The sequence below is a fragment of the Ailuropoda melanoleuca genome, chromosome 4, assembly GCF_002007445.2.
Source record: "Ailuropoda melanoleuca isolate Jingjing chromosome 4, ASM200744v2, whole genome shotgun sequence".
Lineage (NCBI taxonomy): Eukaryota > Metazoa > Chordata > Mammalia > Carnivora > Ursidae > Ailuropoda > Ailuropoda melanoleuca.
Genome location: NC_048221.1, coordinates 125,041,916 through 125,061,658, shown reverse-complemented (window position 1 = coordinate 125,061,658; position 19,743 = coordinate 125,041,916). Strand labels below are relative to the sequence as shown.

The window sequence follows — 19,743 nt, the reverse complement described above, 5'->3', positions numbered from 1 at the left end:
ATGTCTCCCTGCCATTACTTCTTCCACCTCGGGAAATAAAGCAGATGTGCCCGTGAGTAAGAGAGAAGAAGGAATCACAGTGGAAAGACTCAGCTTACTCCTACAAATGAAAAAGAGATCAGGGGGGAGGCAGAGGGGGAGAGGAAGGGGTCATGAGGGAGGTGAAGCCCTAAGATACAGCACACTTGTGTTTAATGGGGTCTCCTGCCATTAAGGGAACTGATGGACACGTGAGGAAGCTTCAGCAGGAGGTGAGGAGGATGCCCATGGCAGGGAGGGGAACTGAGACAGTTTCTGCCCATTGGTGCTGGGGTAGTCATGGAGGACAGCCTCAACCCTGAGCCTTTGCCCAGATGCCCTGGAACGAGGAGAAGTCGTTGGGGTTGGGACCAAGCCTCCCTCTAACTGTGCCCTCAGCCACTTCCCCTGCTCATTGAGACACTTGTCTGGAAACTTCCCCTGGAAGGAAGGAAGCTCTGACCCAAGCTAATTGGAAGAGTGGAATGAGGTCGAACCAGGAGTCCTCCAAGACCTTCCAGCTCTGCAGGACAGGGGACCATGTCAGGACTGCCGCGTGAATTGGCTGCTGTTTCCCCCATAGCTGTGATTCTCCCTCGGCAGGAGTTAAGAGACCCTCAGGCATTGATGAGTAAAGCGAAGCAGAAGGAGGAGAAATGCTTGCCTACGTACAGAGCCTCCTCCTCTCGTGTCCCGTGGGTCACCAGAATGGGTTCCTTTTCCTCCTGGGACCCCACCTAGCTCAGGGGGAGCCTAGTAGCTACAGGCAGGGTGTGGGGGCCTCCACCCTGTGCCCTTCAGCCACGCTACACTTCTCTCCGCTCTCAGCCCGCCGTGCACTACCAGAAACCTGCGGGGGCTCCCCGTAACCTTAAATGCCAAGTTCATAGCAGTTGATCAATAAATGCTGGTTTGGTCAAATCCCAAACCCAGCGCCTGGCATTCAGAGCCATTTCTAGTCTGGGCTGGTCCGACCAGATCATGTTATTTCCCTCTCCCCTCTGGCAGACAGCCTCTGGGCCCCTGTGGCTGCTGTGCTCAGACTCCCGGGGGTGGCCTCGTCCGGCTACAGGTCTTTGCTAGGAATCCCACATGGGAGGCCCTCCCTCTGCAACTTTGCACCCATGAACCACCCACCCTTCCACGCTCAGCTCACATCCCATTTCCTCCATAAGCCTCTCTCTACCAGCCCTTGACCAGTGACCTTCCTTGTCTCTCTGGGCCATGACATGGTTCCCCAGCCCCTCACACACTGGCCTGTGCTTAGTGGCTACACGGAGGGACGTGCAGAGTTTGAATTCTCGGAGAGACTGACAGCTCAGCACGGCTCTCTCTGCGTGTCATTCCCACGCTAACAGACTGTGCCACCTCTACCACATGACCAGCCAAGAGTCCCGCCCATACCCAGGGCTCACTTCATATCTCGTCCATGACTCTATCCCATACCTCCCTCTCTGGCCTCTCCTCCTCACGCTAGCCTTTGCTGAATGCTAAACAAATCAGAAAAGGACAGCTCAGTGAATTTTCACTCAAGGAATGGATCCGTGCAGTCACACCCAGATCAGGGGACAGAACATTGTTGTTGCCTAAGAGAGCCCTTCCCAAAGGGAGCCGCCAGCCTGACCGAGGTCACTTCTTGAGCTTTCTCTCAGTGAAATCATTTTCTCCTGTGTCTGCTGCACTTAATACTATTTTTAAGTGATGGGATAGGAATGAATCATGGACCTGCCTCAGGGAGCTCAGACGCTACTAGGGAACCCCTGGGACTTAACTCAAAGTCTTCATGGCTTTCGGCCTCCAGCCTGAGGCTGTGTGTCCATGGGGTCCTTCTTTGCATGTATTATCTTCCACCTCCTTTAACAGGCTCTGCGAGGCCTGAGATCCTGTGGCCCAGGTGCCTGAGCCAACCTCAGCATGTCTGACCTTTAGTCAATACTCAAATCACCTCGATGGATAATCTGATATCCTGAGTCTTCAAAAATGTTATTCCGTTCTTACAATTTACGTATGAGGTACCTGCCAACTGCTTCCTCTTGCTGCCAGTATTTTCTGTTACATTCTCTGAAGATTTTTTTGAGTTTCACAGGGTTTCGCTCCCACAGGGCTTAATGGGACAAGCTGGGGTGGGGGGACAGGGAGGGCCGCGAGCTCTTTCAGGTGATTCTATGCACGCCGATGAGGACTGGGCCTCCCCCGTCCAGCTCACTGCCCCCTATCAGGGGGCGGCTCTGTGCCTGCCTGCCTGCTGGGGGAGCTTCAGAGACCCTGGTGAGAATGTGGATGTCCTGGGGGAGCTTCCGCCCATGGGGACATTCTTCTGAGAAGCAAGGGGGCTGCTGGGTAACTGAGGAAGCCAGAGCCGCCTCCCCCACCCTCACCCCACCTTTCTGAGCACTTCTGTCCCTTCTCCCTCAGCGAGTGCCTGCCGAGGAGATCACCTACGAGACCCTAAAGAAGGCCATCGGTAAGTTGGCAGGGAGGCCGCGGCTGGGCGCTGGGGCGGGCAGGGGTGTGTGCAACCTGCTAGGGGATCCAGCACAGAGGGGAGGGGAGGCGGGCAGCTTCCCTGAAAGTCCTGACCGCTGCCAGAGCTGCCGTGAAAAGTTCCTCTTTCCTGATCGGGGTCAGCAGTGCTGGCCAGCCCATCCTGTGTCAGGCAACCCTTCTTCGACGACAGCAAGATGCTTTAAAAGCAATCAGTTGAGGGTTACAGCCAATTAGGTAAAAAGCAATTTTATATAAATACTTAGACGAATTTTTGATGGATTGTAATACAAAAGAACAAGTTGACCAGTGAAAGATGAATGCTATTCATCGTATTAATCCTACTAATAGTTACTGGCAACAGATTTTAAAATACAGAAGTACCTCCTTTATCTGGATTAGTGGGCAATGAAGTATTCCAAATAAGAGAATTTTTCTGATAACTTATGATAAATTATACTTTCAGATGCCAAACTGTTTTAATTTGGGCTGCCCCTGGTAGCAATCCTTCTGAATGCACATACTGGTCTGCCTTCTTATGTGAACATATCTGACCACCCTCCCACCACCTTCTTTATTTTTGCTGACTTCATTTTGGAAACTAAAAGGAATATGTGGAAGCCTCAAACTGGATGACCTCAGGCTGCTGGGCCAAAGGGGCCGAGCTGTTGTCTTGGCTTTTGGGACCCATCTCGCTTTTCCACTGTTGGCATCCCTTCCAAATTAATGCGAGAGTACTTCCTGTTCCAGGAACTTCCTTTGAGAGTCCTGGTGGTGATGCAGCCACTCGGGGCTTTAAAAGCCGAGCTGAAGGGTCCACTTCACTAGTTCTCAAACTGTTTTACAAGCAAAGGGGCTGAGCCTCGGGCCAATTCAGGAATAGATCTAGCCTTCGTGGGCCCAAGTAATGGCACCACACCCTCCATGCCCTGCTCTTCCTCAGAGGGCAGAGCCCAAAACGCACTCACAGACAGTGCTCCCCTGGAGGGGTCCACCCATCCTTCTGTCTTCTCCAGCCCTTGCCCGCGCATCAGTGGGGCAGGACCTCAGGGCTGACCCAGCTCTCTGTACCACAGTGGACAGTGTGGCAGTCGAGGAACAGGAGCGTGAACGGCGGCGACAGGTGGTGGAGAAGTTCCAGAAGGCACCCTTCGAGGAGATCGCGGCACACTGCGGGGCCCGGGTGAGTGAGCCATGATAGGGTTGAGTCCTTGGGGACCAAGCAGATGCTGGATTCGGGTCCAGGGCAGGGCTGAGTTTCTAGGAGATCTTGGTACTTTCGTCACCCAGAAATTAGCATTTAGATACCAACAATGCCCTGGCACTACACCGTTTCCCCCCAAGAACCAAAAGGCTTAGCTATTCACCATACACTCCTTTAGATCTCGTAATTTCCATGTAAAGAGGAAGTCCTGACCTCAGGAACTCCGCATCAAACAGACAAACTGTAGTACTTATAAATAGCAAGTCTGTAACTGGCACTTAGGCCCTTGCCAGATCATCTTACATTTTTCCACTTATGTCATTTTCATGACAACTCTGTGAGGTCAGTGCCTTTATGCTCATTTCATTATGGATGGGGGTGGGGGGAAGAGCCATGGCAGAGGAAAGATGGTCAACATTTGCAACAGGGTTCCACTTCCAGCCGGGGGACCCCAGCAGGAGGAATGGAACAGCCTGGCCCTGGAAAAGAGATTTTAAAGAGAAGGTGCCAAATAAGTAAAAAGAAGGACTCGTGTCTATGCATTTCTTGAAATTGATTAGGATTTGTTAGTCGCAGTGGCCATCTTAGTAACAATGAAACATAATTGTAAACATCCCGAATCTACAAATAACTTCTATTTTATTGTAATTTTTTTCCTCTCAATAAAAATACATGTTATTTTTTTCTATTACATAAGATGTATTATCTATATTTCTAGTATATCATAATATATAATAACAATATAATTGGATGTGTAAATAGCTATGGATTTTTCTGGGCCTATGTTATTCTCACCTCTTGTCCCATGTCCAGAGGTGGGTGCCACTCATTTCTTGAGCTCAGAGTTGAGACCCATTCCTGAGCACATGCACAGTCTCACTCCCCGTGTACATGGGCTGAGCTGGAGCGAGAAGGGACCGGAGAGAACATGCTCCCTAACCCACCAGTTTTGCACAGCTGCTCCTTTGGAGTTAAGGGGAGACCCGAAACCAGCTCTGAGCCTCCTGACCATATGCCCAGCAAGCCCTACCGCCCCCTTGGAGAAACCAAGGGCCCTTTAAGAACTGCCTGCTGAGGCCCTCCTGGGGGTCCTGGCCTCTGTGCTGTCCCCAGCATGCCTTCCTGGGTGGCCCGGCCTGATCTGAACCCACGGCCAGGATCCACAGAGAGGTGCCAGAAATGAGCTCACACCAGTTCCCTTCCTACGACTGCAACTGCCCCACACCTCCACGGGTTCTCTGGACAGCTGGGCTCATGAGAGCTGGCACAGATGCAGGGGAGCCCCCAACTCACTTCCCTCTGTTCGTGTCTAGGCATCACTGCTGCAGAGCAAACTCAATCAGATCTTTGAAATCACCATCCGGTAAGTGGCAGCCCTGGGCGGGGGACCCCTCCTCCTGAGTCCTCCTCACACACCTGTCCCCAGGCCTCCCTGCCTGCAGCCCCTGCCTCCAGGGCTGGGGCCAGGCACCCAGCTCTCCCACACCAGGAAATCAAGACTAGAGGGAGAAAGAGAGAGTTCGGTGAACCCCAGAAAAGAGCCAGGAGTCCTAGTGTCCCAGGCTGGTACTTTCTAAAGCAACAATGTCACTGTAGAGCCTGCAGTGGAGCTAGACTTCAAGTGAAGTCTAGAAGATTCTAAAACTTGCAGCCTAGGAACCCATGGAGTGATAGTCTCTAGTCCCTGTTCAAAGAAAAACCCAAATCAGCTACTCTTTTTGGTTGCACAGGGTGGGACCCGAGAACCCCCTCCTCACGCCTTTCTCCTCCGTGTGCTTCTACCCAGGCCCCCTCCGAGCCCATCAGGCACCATCACCGCAGCCTACGGCCAGCCTCAGAACCACTCCATCCCTGTCTACGAGATGAAGTTTCCTGATCTGTGCGTATACTGAATTCCAGAAGACGGAGCTCCTTGGAGAGGTGGGGTCTGAGGGAGGGGCTCGCCCTCACAACCCACCCCTGTGGCATGGAAATCGGAACTGAGATCTCAGAGAAAAAGCACCTCGGTTAGCAGCACCTCCCCAGCTAAGCAAGGTGGAGCTAAGGGCCCCCTCTCAGTCCTTCCACCTCCTCTTTGTCTTCCCTGAGGGAGATGGGCCTCCTGCCCCTCTGGGGCCAATAAGCATCTCCGCTGCCCTTTGTCTTCTCCTTTGGATCCACCAGGAGCCGGGAACCACGGAGGTCTCCGGAGGGAGGCAGGGGTCCCTGAGATGCTCCTGTTTGGTGTAGCGTGGGAAGGGCTTTCATGGGTTGGGTCTGGGGGGCACAGCTGCCAGTCTCCCAGGAGGGAACGGACAGAGACACAGTCGGTCGGAGGAAGAGATGGACGGACAGCAGTCAGGAGAAAGCAGGGCAGGCTCCCAGCTGCTCTGTGCGAGGCTGGGGGTGGCGCCTGCTCTCTTCCAGAGCGTTCCCTCCCTCCGCTTGGAGGCCTCCAGCTTCTCCTCCCTTCCACTCTCCTGCTCACCCTGCCAGTTGTGTCGTTGTGATTCTTTCTATTATTAATTCATGTCGAGCCCTTCCAACAGAAACTGCAGTCGAGACACCACGCAAGGCAAGAAAGGATAAAAATCAAGGGTGGGCAGGTTGGCCATAGAGAGGGCTGGCTCTCCCCAGGCTGGGCCTGACCCCTGTAGAGGAACAGCAGGCAGAAGTGGGCAAGGCCATGTCCCTCTGTTGCATCTTCTCACCTCCTTCGTTCAGAGGGAGCTTGTTGGGTCTTCCCATGGTTCTCTCCCTTCTGGTTGTTTCTCGGAGTTGAGTTTTCTCTCTCCGATGTCTTTCTTCCTGAGGATCCTAGCCTGTTTCTCTAGCCTCTGGGTTGAGGGAGGGCAGAATGAGATAATCTGGTTCAAGAAAATCTGGTTCTATATGGTCCAAAAAGAACAAGAACAGCAAGGGCCCCCAGGCCTGCCCACTGCACTTCCTATGGAGAGGCTGCCAGCCTGATTTGGGGGGGGGCGGGGAGGGGGTTCTGAGGATAGCATTTTGCATCTCAAGGAGTCAACCTTTTGGATATTTAATTCAAGGAAAGAAGGATCCAGCAGCTAATATTGGAATGATCTCTTCACTCTTTGGACAAAGTCAGGACATTGATGCCAACTGGCAAACTGAGGCTTGGGGAGAGGCAGTGGAGACCGCTCTGGGTTCTGGGTCTCCATTTTTTCTGAGTGCCCTGCTTATCTGTGTGCAGAGGAGGAGAGAGGGGCTACTGCACAGCTAGAAGACCTTCTGCTGGGCTCTCTCTGCTGCCCCCACCCATCCTCCTGCCAGGGGCCTTTGTGCCGCCCGAGCCTCCCAGGTCTCCTCCCATGGCAGCACCCTATGGTCCAAAATAGCCCCTCTCTTCTCTTCCAGGAAAACTTCCAATGGTCAAATGATTCCTCCCTGGAGAATTTGCTTTTTAAAAAGGGGGAGAATGAGTAGATTTCTTGACCCAAAGAAATCTTTTTTTAGGGTACAATTTTAGGCAGTGTAGGGAAGGGTCAGAAGCAGGATGTTTCTGCTAAGGGGAAGGGGCTTCCTGGGACACCCTCTGGTCACACCCTGGCCCATAGCCCTGCACAGACCCACAATGAAAGCCTGATTATGAGGATAAATAGGTATATTTTCCCAAACTGGGAAAACCTTAACATATGCATTTTCCCATTACATGCACAATAAATGTTTTGGATCGGGGGGGGGGGCTATCTGACTCTCGTTCTATAGTTTCCACCCTAGTCGGTACCTCTGTGCTATGGGCCTGTGGCTACCGGATGGCCTGCATGATTACAAGGCCCATGGGGCCTGGCTCCTGCTCCCCACCCCCACTTTTGGCTTCTGGCTCTGTTCTATGGTTCTTGGCTAATGCTGAACCCAAAATTTATAAGCATGAGCTCAGATTTCTCTTTACCTTACTATCTCTTTATGAAGAAACAAAATTTAAAATAAAATTTGAAGGCAAATAACCTTTGGAAGAAACTTCAGAGAAAATCTCAATCTTGAGCCACAAATATGTCTTTCCTTCCTGGATCTTTCCATCTTTATCCCCTGCTTGGCTTTAATGAGAAACCCTGTTTCTGTCTCGTGTCCACTTGACTTCAGAGTCGACCCCCTGGCAGCTGCACTCTGAGCCCTGCCCCCGGGGTCCTGGTCCTGGGACTGGGGCGTCGTGGCCCTGGAGCCTCGTTCTAGAGCCAGCACTAAACCAGAGATCTGGAGGCCCCCTCAGATGCCTCTCCCGCTTCCCCACCCTGGCAGTAGAGTGAAGAAAGAAGTGCAGGGTTACCATTCTTCATACACTCACCCCGTCTCTGCCCGAAGCAGCTCTTTCCTTACCTCACGACTGCTCAGCAAAGATGCGCTTCCCTTGGAGAACTAGCCATTTCTTGAGTGCCCTCTTCTCAGTTTCAGTTTAGGAACTTTTACTCAGTAGAATATTGGATTGCCTGCTGACATGAAGCAGAACCTGGATTCTAGCCGAATATGCCTCAGAGGCAGAAAGTAAGGTGACTGTTAACTCGAACAGACAATTCCTTCGTAAACTAAGCAGGGTCCGTCACACCCACACCCACCTCCCACGAGCCCAGGGAGAGAGGCAAAGCAGAGTGTGGTGGGCGCCCAGGCCTTGGGCTTCACATCACTGCTTCCTGCCCTCCAAGCCCTCTGACGTCTGGCTGCACTGTGTCACGCGACCGACCCTTCTTGCTGCCTCTCTCTGTTTGGCTTGAGCCAGCAAGCTCATCCAAACCAGCTGCTCCCCAGAGCCACTGAGGACTCTTGCTTCATGGCCAAGGGGTAGGTTTGGTTAGCACTCTGTTGGCAGAACTTAAGGCATGAATGTATTTGAGATGTTAGAGGTTCTATTAGTTTGGTTGAATCCTGTAAGTGGGTAAGAAGCAGGTCAGCAGAAAGTGCCAGTATGATCCTGGAGGTTCCTTGTGTTCCTTTCAGTGGGTCCCCAGTGCCCGGTGCCTGTGCCCATTTTCCACTCTCTGAAAAGTAGAGATAAGCAGTTGCTTGACTCCTAAATGCCTTCTAACCAAAGGAGAGCCCAAGTAGGTGAGAAGAATTAGAAAGGTCCTCCCTCGGGCGCTGTCCTCTGTCCGGCCTCCTACGCAAGTGCAAACGGATTGGGCCGTGAAAAGGTGGGGCTGGGACCGTCCACAGTGCTTGAGAAGCACGATGACCATACACACGCCTCCCTCTGCCCTGGGGGTCTGGGTCCCAGAGGACAGGTTTCACTTGGCCCCAGAATTGCAGCAGCTCGGGGTATGTTGAAACAGCTCAAAGCCAGACCTCTGGACTTCTCTGGGGGCCCCTGGGTCACGATAGCTTCCAGTTGCTGCTGCATGCTCCCCAGGCCTTCTGACCTGGTCACAGAGAGCGTCACTGGGAAGTGAGGCCATTTCTCCCAATCCTTCTCTGTGACCTTAAAATGGCAACTGGCCTATGGGGGTCTGTGGGAAAGGACGAGGCCTGTGCGTAAGGCTGAGTAGTAGTAAGTTTAAAGGTCGGCAGGGAGGATGGCTCATGAGAGCAGGTCATGCCTGCTTCCCCAGCCCCTAAACCCTGGCAGCAGATCCTGCTGAAACAAGGTATCTTCCTGGTGTCTGGGGAGGTTTAGGGCCACGTGCTGCTGCTCCATCCCCTAGAAATCTTCTGGTTAAAATGACCCTAGGTCTGAAGATTCTAGAAGGATGGTCATGGTGGGCCTGGCCAGCTGGGGAAGAGGCGAGGAGACACGGGGACTACAGATGGGGCTCTGTGCCCTGTTGGGGTCAGAAGGCAGTTTCCCATGCTCTCCCTTAGCACCAGCCAGGTTGACCAGGTCTTTTCTCCTGCAGGGGACCTTGGGGCCTCAAGCCATCACTTTCCCCTTCAGAGCTCTTCCTCCCTGACTGTCAGTTCTGGCCTGCGGAATCCAGACCTGTAAATTCACAGATGCTGCAGGATTACCCATACGTTGTAGCATGTCTGTGTCCATTTAGACCCTCGTGAGCTGGCTGCAAGTGTATGTGCCCGCATGCACACGTGTGTGGGCAATGTAGTTCATAGTTGACCATATATGTACATAATAGCTGACGTATTTATATGGGAGTGCAGAATTAGTGCCTGTGGCAGTTTTCTGTATTTTAAACTCATTAAATCAAATTAGTTTTATTTTAAGGAAGGGGAAAGAGGAGTGGGGGTGAGAGGGTGTTGTAGGAAGAAGGACTCTTTAGCAATGATTAGGTCTATTAGTCATGATTTCCCAATGATTCTTCTTTATGCCCTTTTCAAATAAATGTTAATGTTGTCACCACATGGTTGTGTATTTGGTTTCTTTAAAGTAAATGGGTTTGGGGGGGATGGAAACAGGATCTGAAAATACCAACATCAACTATTGACATTTAACCACCTCCACCTACCATTCCTTTACTCAACTAAAAAGGAAGAAAAGTAGGGGAAGGATGCTGCCAAGATGTAAACATGAAGCTCAAAATTCCCAGCATGGGAGCACCCTCAGATGGGAAAGCCTGGGCCATTTCTTCATCACAGTGACTAGCCTCTAGCCCCATTATATAACCCACCTAGGGGAGATTTTAGACTTAAGAGGCTTTCTGATTCCCTTTGTACAGGATTTCCCAGGGTGCATTCCAGTTTTCTTTAATTATGAACTCCTGGAGCGTCAAAATATGGGGGTCTACATGCAAGTACCATATACAAATGTTTCCCAGCTGGATTTGATCTATACCATTCACCGGGATGTCTAATGCAATTGACATGCATGTGTGAATCTCTGTGTGCATGTAAGTATTTGTGAGTTTCTTGTGAATTGTAAATGTGTGTGGCTGTAAATCCATGGCCTCAGCATTCTACAAACACCATGGGGACATATGAAGGAAAAACAGGGGTGCCTGGGTGGCTAAGTGAGTTAAGTGTCCATCTCCTGATCTCAGTTCAGGTCTTGATCTCAGGGTCATGCGTTCAAGCCCCACACTGGGCTCCGCCTGCAGGCTCTACCTGTAGGTAGGAACTTGCCATTTGAGCTGGACTGTGTACCCTCCAGGCTGAGAATGAGGAGACTCAGCTGGAAGAGATCACAACTTTCCCAGCAGAATTGGAGTCAAGTCTGGGCTCATGTTTTAAAAACGGTTTCAAAATGGGGGCGGGGGGGAGTTCCAGGCAGAGAGTGAAGGAGGAAGGGAAAAGAAGAGTGAGAAGACCGGTCCGTGGAAACAAGGGAAATGGAGTTTGGTAAGGAGAGTGAAGCTGATGGATGGGGGTCCTGCACACCATGGCCCAGAATTTGACATTAATGAAAAATTGGGATGGGGTGACTTTTGGTTCTTGAACCAGGGAATGAGAAGAAAGCAAGATACATTAATCTGAAGAACCTGTGATGATGGGTTGGGGTAGAGAGGGACTGGAGACAAGGACACTGGTTGGTTAGGAAGCTGTTGGGATAGTCGAGGCCGAGCCCTGAGTATAATAAAGAGAAAGGCTGAAGCGAGGCAACATGGGGAGGAGTTTGGGTATAGCTAGGGTGAGAAGACAGAGACATGAAGGCTTGCGCCTGAGGGACTGGAAGAAGCATCTGTCACAGTCCGTTGTGTTGTATTTAGACAGATGTGTCTCCATGGCGGGGGTGGGGGTCCGTGTAGGTGAGAGCGAGTGCTTGAGAATATCTGTGAGTAGCTGGGAGTGCAGTCAAATCTGAACTGTTACCACCCCTCAGCTGTCACATGTAGCCTCTCAGTGATAAAGATCACATCTATTTTCTTATGAATCCTCATACTAGGAAGGGAGGGTGGATAGACGATGAGAGAACCAAATCTTGGAAAGTATAGAGACTTGCCTAAGGTCATACAGATAGCTAGATTCAGGGAGGCATTACCACAGCTTCCTACCTCACAGCCCAGAGGGTCCCCCCAGTAACAGCGAGCTTCAACCAATGTTGGGCTGGCTCTCAGACATGTTAAAAAGAAAACCACAGGCCCCAAATGGCATCAGCCAAGTCACCAAACTGGGGCTTAAGACCTTACCTAATTACAGTTTCAACCTCCCCCAGAAATGTAAATCTAATTCCTTGATCAGTAATTTCCTGGTAAGCACCGATCAGGTTATCTGTCACATGGGTCCTTTCCATTTGCTGCCCGCCACCCTCAACGTGCAAACATGCACAGTGGGCATGCACACACACATCACACACCCCCACCCCCAAAGATTAGATAATCAGCATGAGACCCCCTGCTTTTCCCTCTAAGGGAAAGACCTTGCCCTGAACAATTCTTTTGCTAATAACCTTCTTGCCCAACCCTCCTTCCCCTAAAAACCTTCCATCTTGTACAACTCCTCTGAGCTTCCTTCTACATGCTAGATGGGATGCTACTAGACTCATGAATCACTTAATAAAGCCAATTAGATCTTCAGATTTATTCATTTCAATTTTTGTTAATAGAGGGGAGTTCCTGCACCCTTCCCTTTAAGACCCACAGGGGGCGGGGGTACATTTTCTTTTCATTCCCACTATGTCCTATAAAATATACTACCACGTGGTCACATGGAAACCATTGTCTCGCCAATCAATATATGCTGCTTTTTTTTGATGGATTTGTATTTTTATTTTCACCCAGTGGACATTCAAAGTCGGAGTCAGATGTGAAACTTGAAAGGTTTTATTTCCTAACTACAGACAGCTTTAAGAGGCTGACTATCGGGCTATCGCCGCCTGAGCGAGGAGCACACCCAGGCTGGGAGGCGGCAGGAGGGCAGGCGAGGAGAGGGGGGCCTTAGGGTCGACTTCCTCGGAAGAGAAGCCTCTGGCCCCGCTGGCCCTCACTGGCCCTTCTTGTGTGCGTTCTTGATGATGGCGTTTTTGAACAGCGTCACCAGGGGCGTCTGGCTCTTCTCGGAGGTCATGAAGCCGCCGTAGCGCTTGTCCTTGGGCGGGCTGCCCCAGCGGAAGTGCTCCATCTTATAGGGCCCGTCGTCCTTCTTCTCGGCCACCTCGGCCTCGGTCAGCAGGCCGTACTCCAGGTCGGCCAGGGCCGCCACGCCCTCGCCCGGGCCCTCGGGAACGAGCGCGGGCTCAGGCCGCTCCCCGGCCAGCTCCCTCTTGAACTCCTGCGGGAAGGCCTCGGCCGACTCGTCCTCGGCGCCGTTGGGGTACACCCTCACCGGGCGCCGCTTCTTGCCCACAGGCTTGCCCCAGCGGAAGTGCTCCATGGAGTAGGAGCGCTTGCCCTCGCGCGGGCCGGGCTCGCCGCCATCGCCGCGGAGCCCCGGGCCGCCCGCGGGCAGCGGGGCGCCCGCCTTCGCCCACCGCGACCTCCTCTTCCTCGCGCTTCTGGCCCGCGCTGCCGTTGCGGCGGCCAAACCTGTCCCAGCGGAAGTGGCCCATGACGTACTTCCGGGGGTTCTCCGTCAGCGGCTGCTCGTCGCCGTTGCCGGGGAGCACGGGCGTCTCGGCCGAGAGGTCGGGCTTGCAGGCCCGGATGCACGCCTGCGGGGAGGGCCGCGAGCGGGAGGGGGTTGGTTAGGGCCGCCTCGCCCTGCAGCCTCGTCCCTCACGCTGCGCCTGCCCTCCGCGCCCTGCGCGCCCGCGGCCCTTAGCACGTGCGGGCAGGACGTGAGGCCTCGGTGGCCGCGGCCTCCACGCCGAGGACGTCTGCCCTCCCCGGCCTGTTGGCGCCCGCGGACGTCTGAGACTCTCCACCTCTTTTGTCCCCTGCCCCCCTTGGTTCTTCTGCCTGGCAGCTGCAACAAATACCCCCATCCCATTCGTTGGCTTACTTATCCCAGAGTTTTTGTGAGCAGGGTCAGAGTCTAACCTTAATAAGCATGATATATAGGCATTGATCAATAAATGGTAAATGGGTGGTAGTTGTTGGCACTTGATGAATATTGAATAAATCGAATAAGTATGGTTCAGTTCGAGTCTGAGAGGGGCACTGGGCTGAAATTGGGGGGAGAATCTATTCAGGTGGGAGGTATAGAAGTCTGGCCTCTAGAGCCTGTATTTTCAATAATGCATCAACCTTTCCCCAGTGTTCTGCACACAGAACTCATGTTCTACCCCAGGCGTCTCCCTGTGCCATGCCTCAAAAAGTTTCCCATGCCATCTGCCACTTTCCTTGGTTCTTTCAAGTCTTTTGAGCTGATCCGGTACTTACCCCAATCAGCCAGCTTTGGGAAGGAGTAGCCTTCCCTGTCACCTCGTTCCGACTGGAGGGAGGGGTAAACAGCCAGGATTATTTCCATTGCTTGGGTCATGGAGCATATGTCTGTGCTCTCTGTAAACAGACAACTCCACTATGGTACACACTGGCCTGAGAAAATGACCTAGAGGCTGCAGCCTTGAGTTTTCAGCTACTTGGGACTGCCAAGGAGGAAACAGAAGGATCCCACCACTCTGTAGAGTTGGGAACTTCATACTCCAGGGATTTAGAATTATGACGCTGCAGAATATTAACAGTGGAAAGTAAAAACTATCTCACATGCCTCTCCCCTGGACACATAACGAAGCAGCAGGCTCAGAGAGGTGAAAGGACCTTGGCAAGTTTCCTCGACTCTTCAGTGGCAGAGGTCGGGCTAGAACTCATGGGCTCTGACCGTGGCCACTGCTCCTTCCCTGGTGGGCTCTCAACAGGAGAGGCTGTGCAGTGGGTATCTCCAATCAAGAGTCTCTTGGATCTCTCTCTGAACTAGAATTGACAGAATTCCCTGGGCTCTTTCTATTTTATATTGTATATAAAAACTGCTCTTTGTTTTTGAGTTCTCTCTCTTCACCTTAACTAGCTTCTTCATTGACAAAACTCACCAAATGTAGTAATGAGCATTCCACCCTCACCAGGCAGGTGGTGGCAGCAGGATGGAACTCAGTCCCTAACACTGGCAGTGTGTCTTTTAGTCCTTAACTTGGTATAATTTCTCATTTATGCCTCCCAATACACACAAACACACAATTCCAGCCTGGCACAAAGGGCCTTTACATGCTTCTGGAAAGGCTGCCGGTCAGTCCTCTGGAAGAAGCATGACACATTTGGCACCAATTAGAGGAAAATGGCACCTGGGTTTTTCCTTCTCCTGCTAGAGATGATTTGGAGTACTACCTAGCTGACTTTGTAATTGGTGGTAGAAGGAATGAAAATGTCAAGTGATACAAGGTTATTTAAAAAGGAATAAAAAGGCTAAGAGATTGAAAATGTAGAATCAATAGAGGGAACAATTATTATTACTGTTACTATCATTGTTATTATTTTAATGGCAATATCTCTAAATAGTTTAAAGGGAGTGGGTCTTCATACAGGAAGATAGGGCAGAAAGGTAATCAAGTAGAAACTGTGGACCAGACCCATCACCCTGAAGCTGCTTCCTCCCCTCTTTGGCTCAATTAAGACTTCACCCTAGAGATCTGTTCCTACCCTGCGCTGAGTTACCCATATCTCTGGGAATGAATTTCCCCTTCCCCACACCCCTTTCTTTTGTGCTGTCCCAGTCCCAGCCCCAGTCCCAGCCAGTGCCCAAACCAAGATGGCGGCCACAGCCCACATACCAGCAGGTTACTTTCCGTGGTGAGGTCCTGACACTGGCTGCTTTCCAGGCACCAGCCACTCACTTCCACAGAGGCCTGAAGCAGCAAGGCCAGCAGCAGGGCCCCTGGGCGGCTGCAGCACGATCTCGGCATCTTCCAGGCAGGCTGAGGCTCTGCAGAGGCAAACAAGATTGGTGGGACCCCTGCAAGGAGCAGAACAATGTTGGCCACTGACCAGGAAGGACTGTGAGCCAATATTAACAACACACTCACTTGTGGAGCTCAAGGCTTTTTGAGGACAGGAGCAGTTCAAGGAGAAGTTTGGTGTGAGCTGTGGTGGAGAGGAGGGGAGCAGGACCTGGGTAGTCTATGTGCAATTTCCCCTTTTTCTCCTGTTAAAAATCAGACCCCGAAGGTGGTTAGGGCTGGTAGCTATTTTAGGAATCATTTGGTCCAGCCCTTATTTGAAAGATAGGGGAAACTAAGGTCCAGAAAGAAAATAATTTGGGTGCTCATGACGAGGCAAGGATAAGTGCTCCTGTTTCTCTGAACTTTTCTATTTCACTACCTTCATGAAGCCATAGTTCTAACACTCAAGATCCAGGGAGTAACTTGGGAAAGACAAGGGACACTGAAATTCTTCCTCAAGATGGTCTATTCTCCTCCTCGTCCACTACGATCCTATCATTCTTCAGAAACACTTGTTTCCTACAAATAGTAGGTTTGCATAAAGGCAAATAAAACCTCTGACTAATGTGGCCAAAACCTCAGCCAACCTGATATGATGTCCTGTACACAAATCACTCAGATGATCAGTATTTCTCAGATTTCTGCAGCTTTGAAGAGATTTATTTTTAAAACAAACTCCCATTCTTTTAAAACCGGCTCATCTTCTGAATACATTACATATTGGACCTCCTCTTGTTCTCTGAGTCTCTCAAATGTAGTCTGAAATAGCTGGACTTGAAGATGCTCTAAGTGTAGAAGAGAAGGAGATGAACACACGAAACAGAAGGGAACTACCCACCCCCCATTGTGAACACCCACCAAAGACAGTTTTGGAGAAGTTAGAAAGTACGTCTCAGCAGAGGCTGAAGTCAAGAGGTCAGGATGAAGTAAGAGGGAACACTGATGCTGCCCTTTGCCCACTGTGCCCAACACTTTCCCCACCCCCTACCTCTCCCACTGCCATTTCTCCCCTCACCCCTCACCCAGGTCAGCTTCCAGAGTTGACCCCAAGTTTTGTCATTAGCTCACCACCAACCCACAATCGTTTTGGATTTCAGAAGATCTCAACCAGCTGCAGAAAGAAACCTAATTAGATGAGAAAAGCAGCTCACATTAGGTGTGGATGACTAATTTTCTTATCTGTCCTAGTGGACATTTTCATTTTAAAATGTTTGCCTAATAGAAATCTATCTGTGGAGAGGTGGCCAAATCTTTTTTTATAGAGAAGGCTTTAGAGATGAAAGTTCTCTTTGGCTTTCATTGTCTAGTTCAGAAAGCCATTTCCTTTTCTATGCCCCACCCCCGTTCCTTCCCCCCAAAGCTGAGCCAGCTCAGGGCTCCCTTCTTGAATGATTGCCAGGCACAACCTGAGTGTCTTCAGAGCAGCCATTAGATGGCGCTGGCAGCCAGTCCGTTGGCCCATCAGCACCTCAGGCTGAAGGGGCAGCAAGGAGAGCATTATCACCCTTGGTGTTCAGTCCTGACCAGGGTCAGGCTGCTCCCCTTGTAGCATTTTGACGCTCCAGTTCAAGAACGGAGCCCAAACTTGGTGGGCAAAGCAATTTAGATTAAAGCTCTGAGACCACACAACACATTTGGGTTAGAAAAATGCTGAGATTTACAACAGAGGCAGGAAAATGATCATTACATATCACCGTGGGCAAGTGTAAAATAATGTCTTAGTAGAGATAGAAGCAAAATCATACATATCTGGCAGTCCCCTCAACTATACTTCAGTTTCCTCAAGGCTGGCCTTTCTGGGATGATTTCCATTTTCTTAAAACCTATCTCATGATTTCAGGCATACCTGCAAAGTCCCAGAGAGCATTTCTTCTCTCTCTACCCCACTGGCTGTCTGTGTTGTACATGTTAACAGTCACACTGCCAACCCTCTCAGAGTTCCATTCTACTGCTAAAAAGTTAGTTTCCTGAGAGCAACTTGATTTCTTTTTGCTTATGTGTATTTTCTATTTTTCTGTAATGAACAAATATTACCTTGTGTCATTTTTTTTTCAAGCAATAAATTAATGGGGAGACGTCAAATGTTGTGCTTTTTGTAAATAGGGATAATGTTATATATAATTCAATAATTGAAAGCCTTGGGAAAATAAATAGAAATTTGTAATTTACTAATCTTGACATTAATTTTATGACAGAACTACACTTATTAGAACTTCATATGTGTAGGTGCATTCTCTTTGAGCTAAGCAAAACGTTGTGTTTGTCAGTCTAAAACTGTACACTGGTCATGCCCTTTTGTAAAGAATAGAGGAGCAGAGGTGCAGGGTTTTCTCCTTTCACCATGATACACACACATTAAGTCCTAAAACAAAAGTGTCAAAGGAATATTAAGTCATTAAATAAGATGTAATCTGTGCATATGTTCACTGACAAAATAAATGCACACTTGTACTTTCCTTGGCTTCTTCCAGCTGTTCTGTGAGAACCACCACCTCCTCATTTATACACGAAAAATTGGGGGGATCCAAATGCCCTGCAGACTCTCCCTTCTTCACTGGAAACCTCCCTTGCCTAAGCCTCCATCAGCTCAAAAGGCTGCTTCCTCCAGGGTCTTCAGGATAGAAGGCCCATTCTGCAGTCCTATTGAGGGCACACACAGAGGGTGGTTCAGGACCTTGGACAGTTCCCACACGGGCCACCTCTTTTTAATCCCAGCTGGGTCTTACAGAGGAGACCCGTGTCTGGACCGAGCTCAGCCACATCGGGTGCGTTAAAGTGGGCAGAGAAACCAGGATTCAGGTGTCTAAATCTAAAGAAATCTGGAATGCAGGGAGTTTATTGTAACTTCTAGCCTTTACTCTCCTGCTCTCATTTCCAACGTTAATTTGCTCTACAGCACATGGTATCTTTTAAGAAGCGACACCTACCCAAGATAATCGAGAGGAAGCGGAGCCAAAAGGCGGGGCTTTACCGAGAAGGCTATAGGAGTCTCGGGGGTCCTAGCAGCCCAACTCCCCGGGGAAGACGCGGTCGCCCGCTCCTGGAAGGCACCGCTTTCAGCGTCGCAGCCCTTCGCTCACCATCCGGAGGCTGGCCCTCGCTGCTCTGCTGCGGGAGGCTTCCCACGCCGCATTCAGTACAGAAAGTTTTCAAGGAACTCAGGACCGCAGCGAGCCAAAGGCGCCTCAAGTCACCGATGCGGAGTCAGGCGAGAGCATCCCGAGGCCCAGGGGTAGGGGATTCCGGGTTAAGAGCGAGGTTTCGCGCCTCTGCGCCCTTACCTGTTGCGGAGAGGCTGCGCTCTGGGAGACCCGCTGCGCCGGGCGAGGATGCTCGGCGGCCTCGTTAGGTCACTTTTCTTCCTTCCTTTCTCCTCCTTCGCCGCTGCCTGGTCCGGGTCGCTCTCCTCGGTCCTTATATACCTGCGGGGCTCGCCCGGGTGGGCAACGGACGTGAACTTCCTGGCAGCGTAACAAGCAACTCCCCCGACCATGAGAAGGGGGGCCGCGGGGCTCAGGAGGGGGATTTCCAGGTAGAGGCTAGCGCAAGGGCAGGCATGACGGGAAAGGGGGCCAGGAATCTGCCCCCGGAGGTTGGAATTAACACTGCCCTGCTGAAGGACGCACCTGGCAGCCATCAGGAAAGAACTTAATTAAGGATGGTGTTGGATCTCCAGTTAGGACGAGCAGGCGGCTTAGCACCCCGGTGTGGGGTAGGCCTGGAGCGCTGGCTGAGGTCGTTGAGGAGAGGGTGAAGATACTTGTGTGCGTGCTTGGACTGTCATTTGCCTTGTTCGCACTTGAAGGTAAATATCCCTCAAAGGGGAGTACAGCTGTAATGCCTCAGATTTCCCCATCGTTTGGAAACTGTGGTGAAGATGTCATGCGGAATTACAATGCCTCAAGGGGAGGGAGGGGAGCAGAGAAGGCCAGGGGTCACTTACCAGAAGCCCAGGGAAGGTTGCCTTCTTGGAGGTGTGAAGGCAAGTTGCACTGCCCCTCCTGAGGCCTAGTCCAGAGCAGGCTCCTTCCTGTGCCCCAAACCCCAAGGAAAAGGCCCTGTTAACATTTTACTATTGATGGGGAGGGAAAGGGGGTGCTCTGTGAAGCATTTTTCCTGTGGCCTCTATCTTAACCTGGAGTAAAGGAGAAACAAATTGTAAGGAGTAGTGGGGGTGAGAGGGAGTGTTGCAACTAAACTGAACTTCAGATCAAGGTACTTGTTATATTTTTTTATTTTTTTATTTTTTGAGGTGCTTGTGTTACTCTGCCAATTGCAGGAGCTTTCTTTATTCCTGGTCAGAGGTTCTTTCGGACTCTAACACTCCCATGAGAATTCCTGGTTGATGACA

General features: G+C 51.1%; 2 protein-coding genes across 5 annotated transcripts in view; one reads left to right on the top strand and one right to left on the bottom strand.

The window, feature by feature from the left end:
* Nucleotides 1-9,983, top strand: part of EFR3B (EFR3 homolog B) — an 88,830-nt gene extending 78,847 nt beyond the window's left edge. For all 4 annotated transcript variants that reach the window (XM_019808542.2, XM_019808539.2, XM_019808535.2 and 1 more), the window contains 4 exons: nucleotides 2,434-2,482; nucleotides 3,579-3,685; nucleotides 5,020-5,069; nucleotides 5,493-9,983. In XM_019808542.2, coding sequence (XP_019664101.2) covers nucleotides 2,434-2,482; nucleotides 3,579-3,685; nucleotides 5,020-5,069; nucleotides 5,493-5,598 — 312 coding nt within the window. In that variant the 3' untranslated portion in view covers nucleotides 5,599-9,983. The remainder of the gene's footprint in view (nucleotides 1-2,433; nucleotides 2,483-3,578; nucleotides 3,686-5,019; nucleotides 5,070-5,492) is intronic.
* Nucleotides 9,984-12,329: 2,346 nt separating this feature from the next.
* Nucleotides 12,330-15,406, bottom strand: POMC (proopiomelanocortin). Its single transcript, XM_034659804.1, is given in 3 exon segments — nucleotides 12,330-12,979; nucleotides 12,981-13,172; nucleotides 15,225-15,406. Coding segments are annotated over 3 exon segments (798 nt in total). The 5' UTR covers nucleotides 15,357-15,406; the 3' UTR covers nucleotides 12,330-12,505.
* Nucleotides 15,407-19,743: the final 4,337 nt, after the last annotated feature.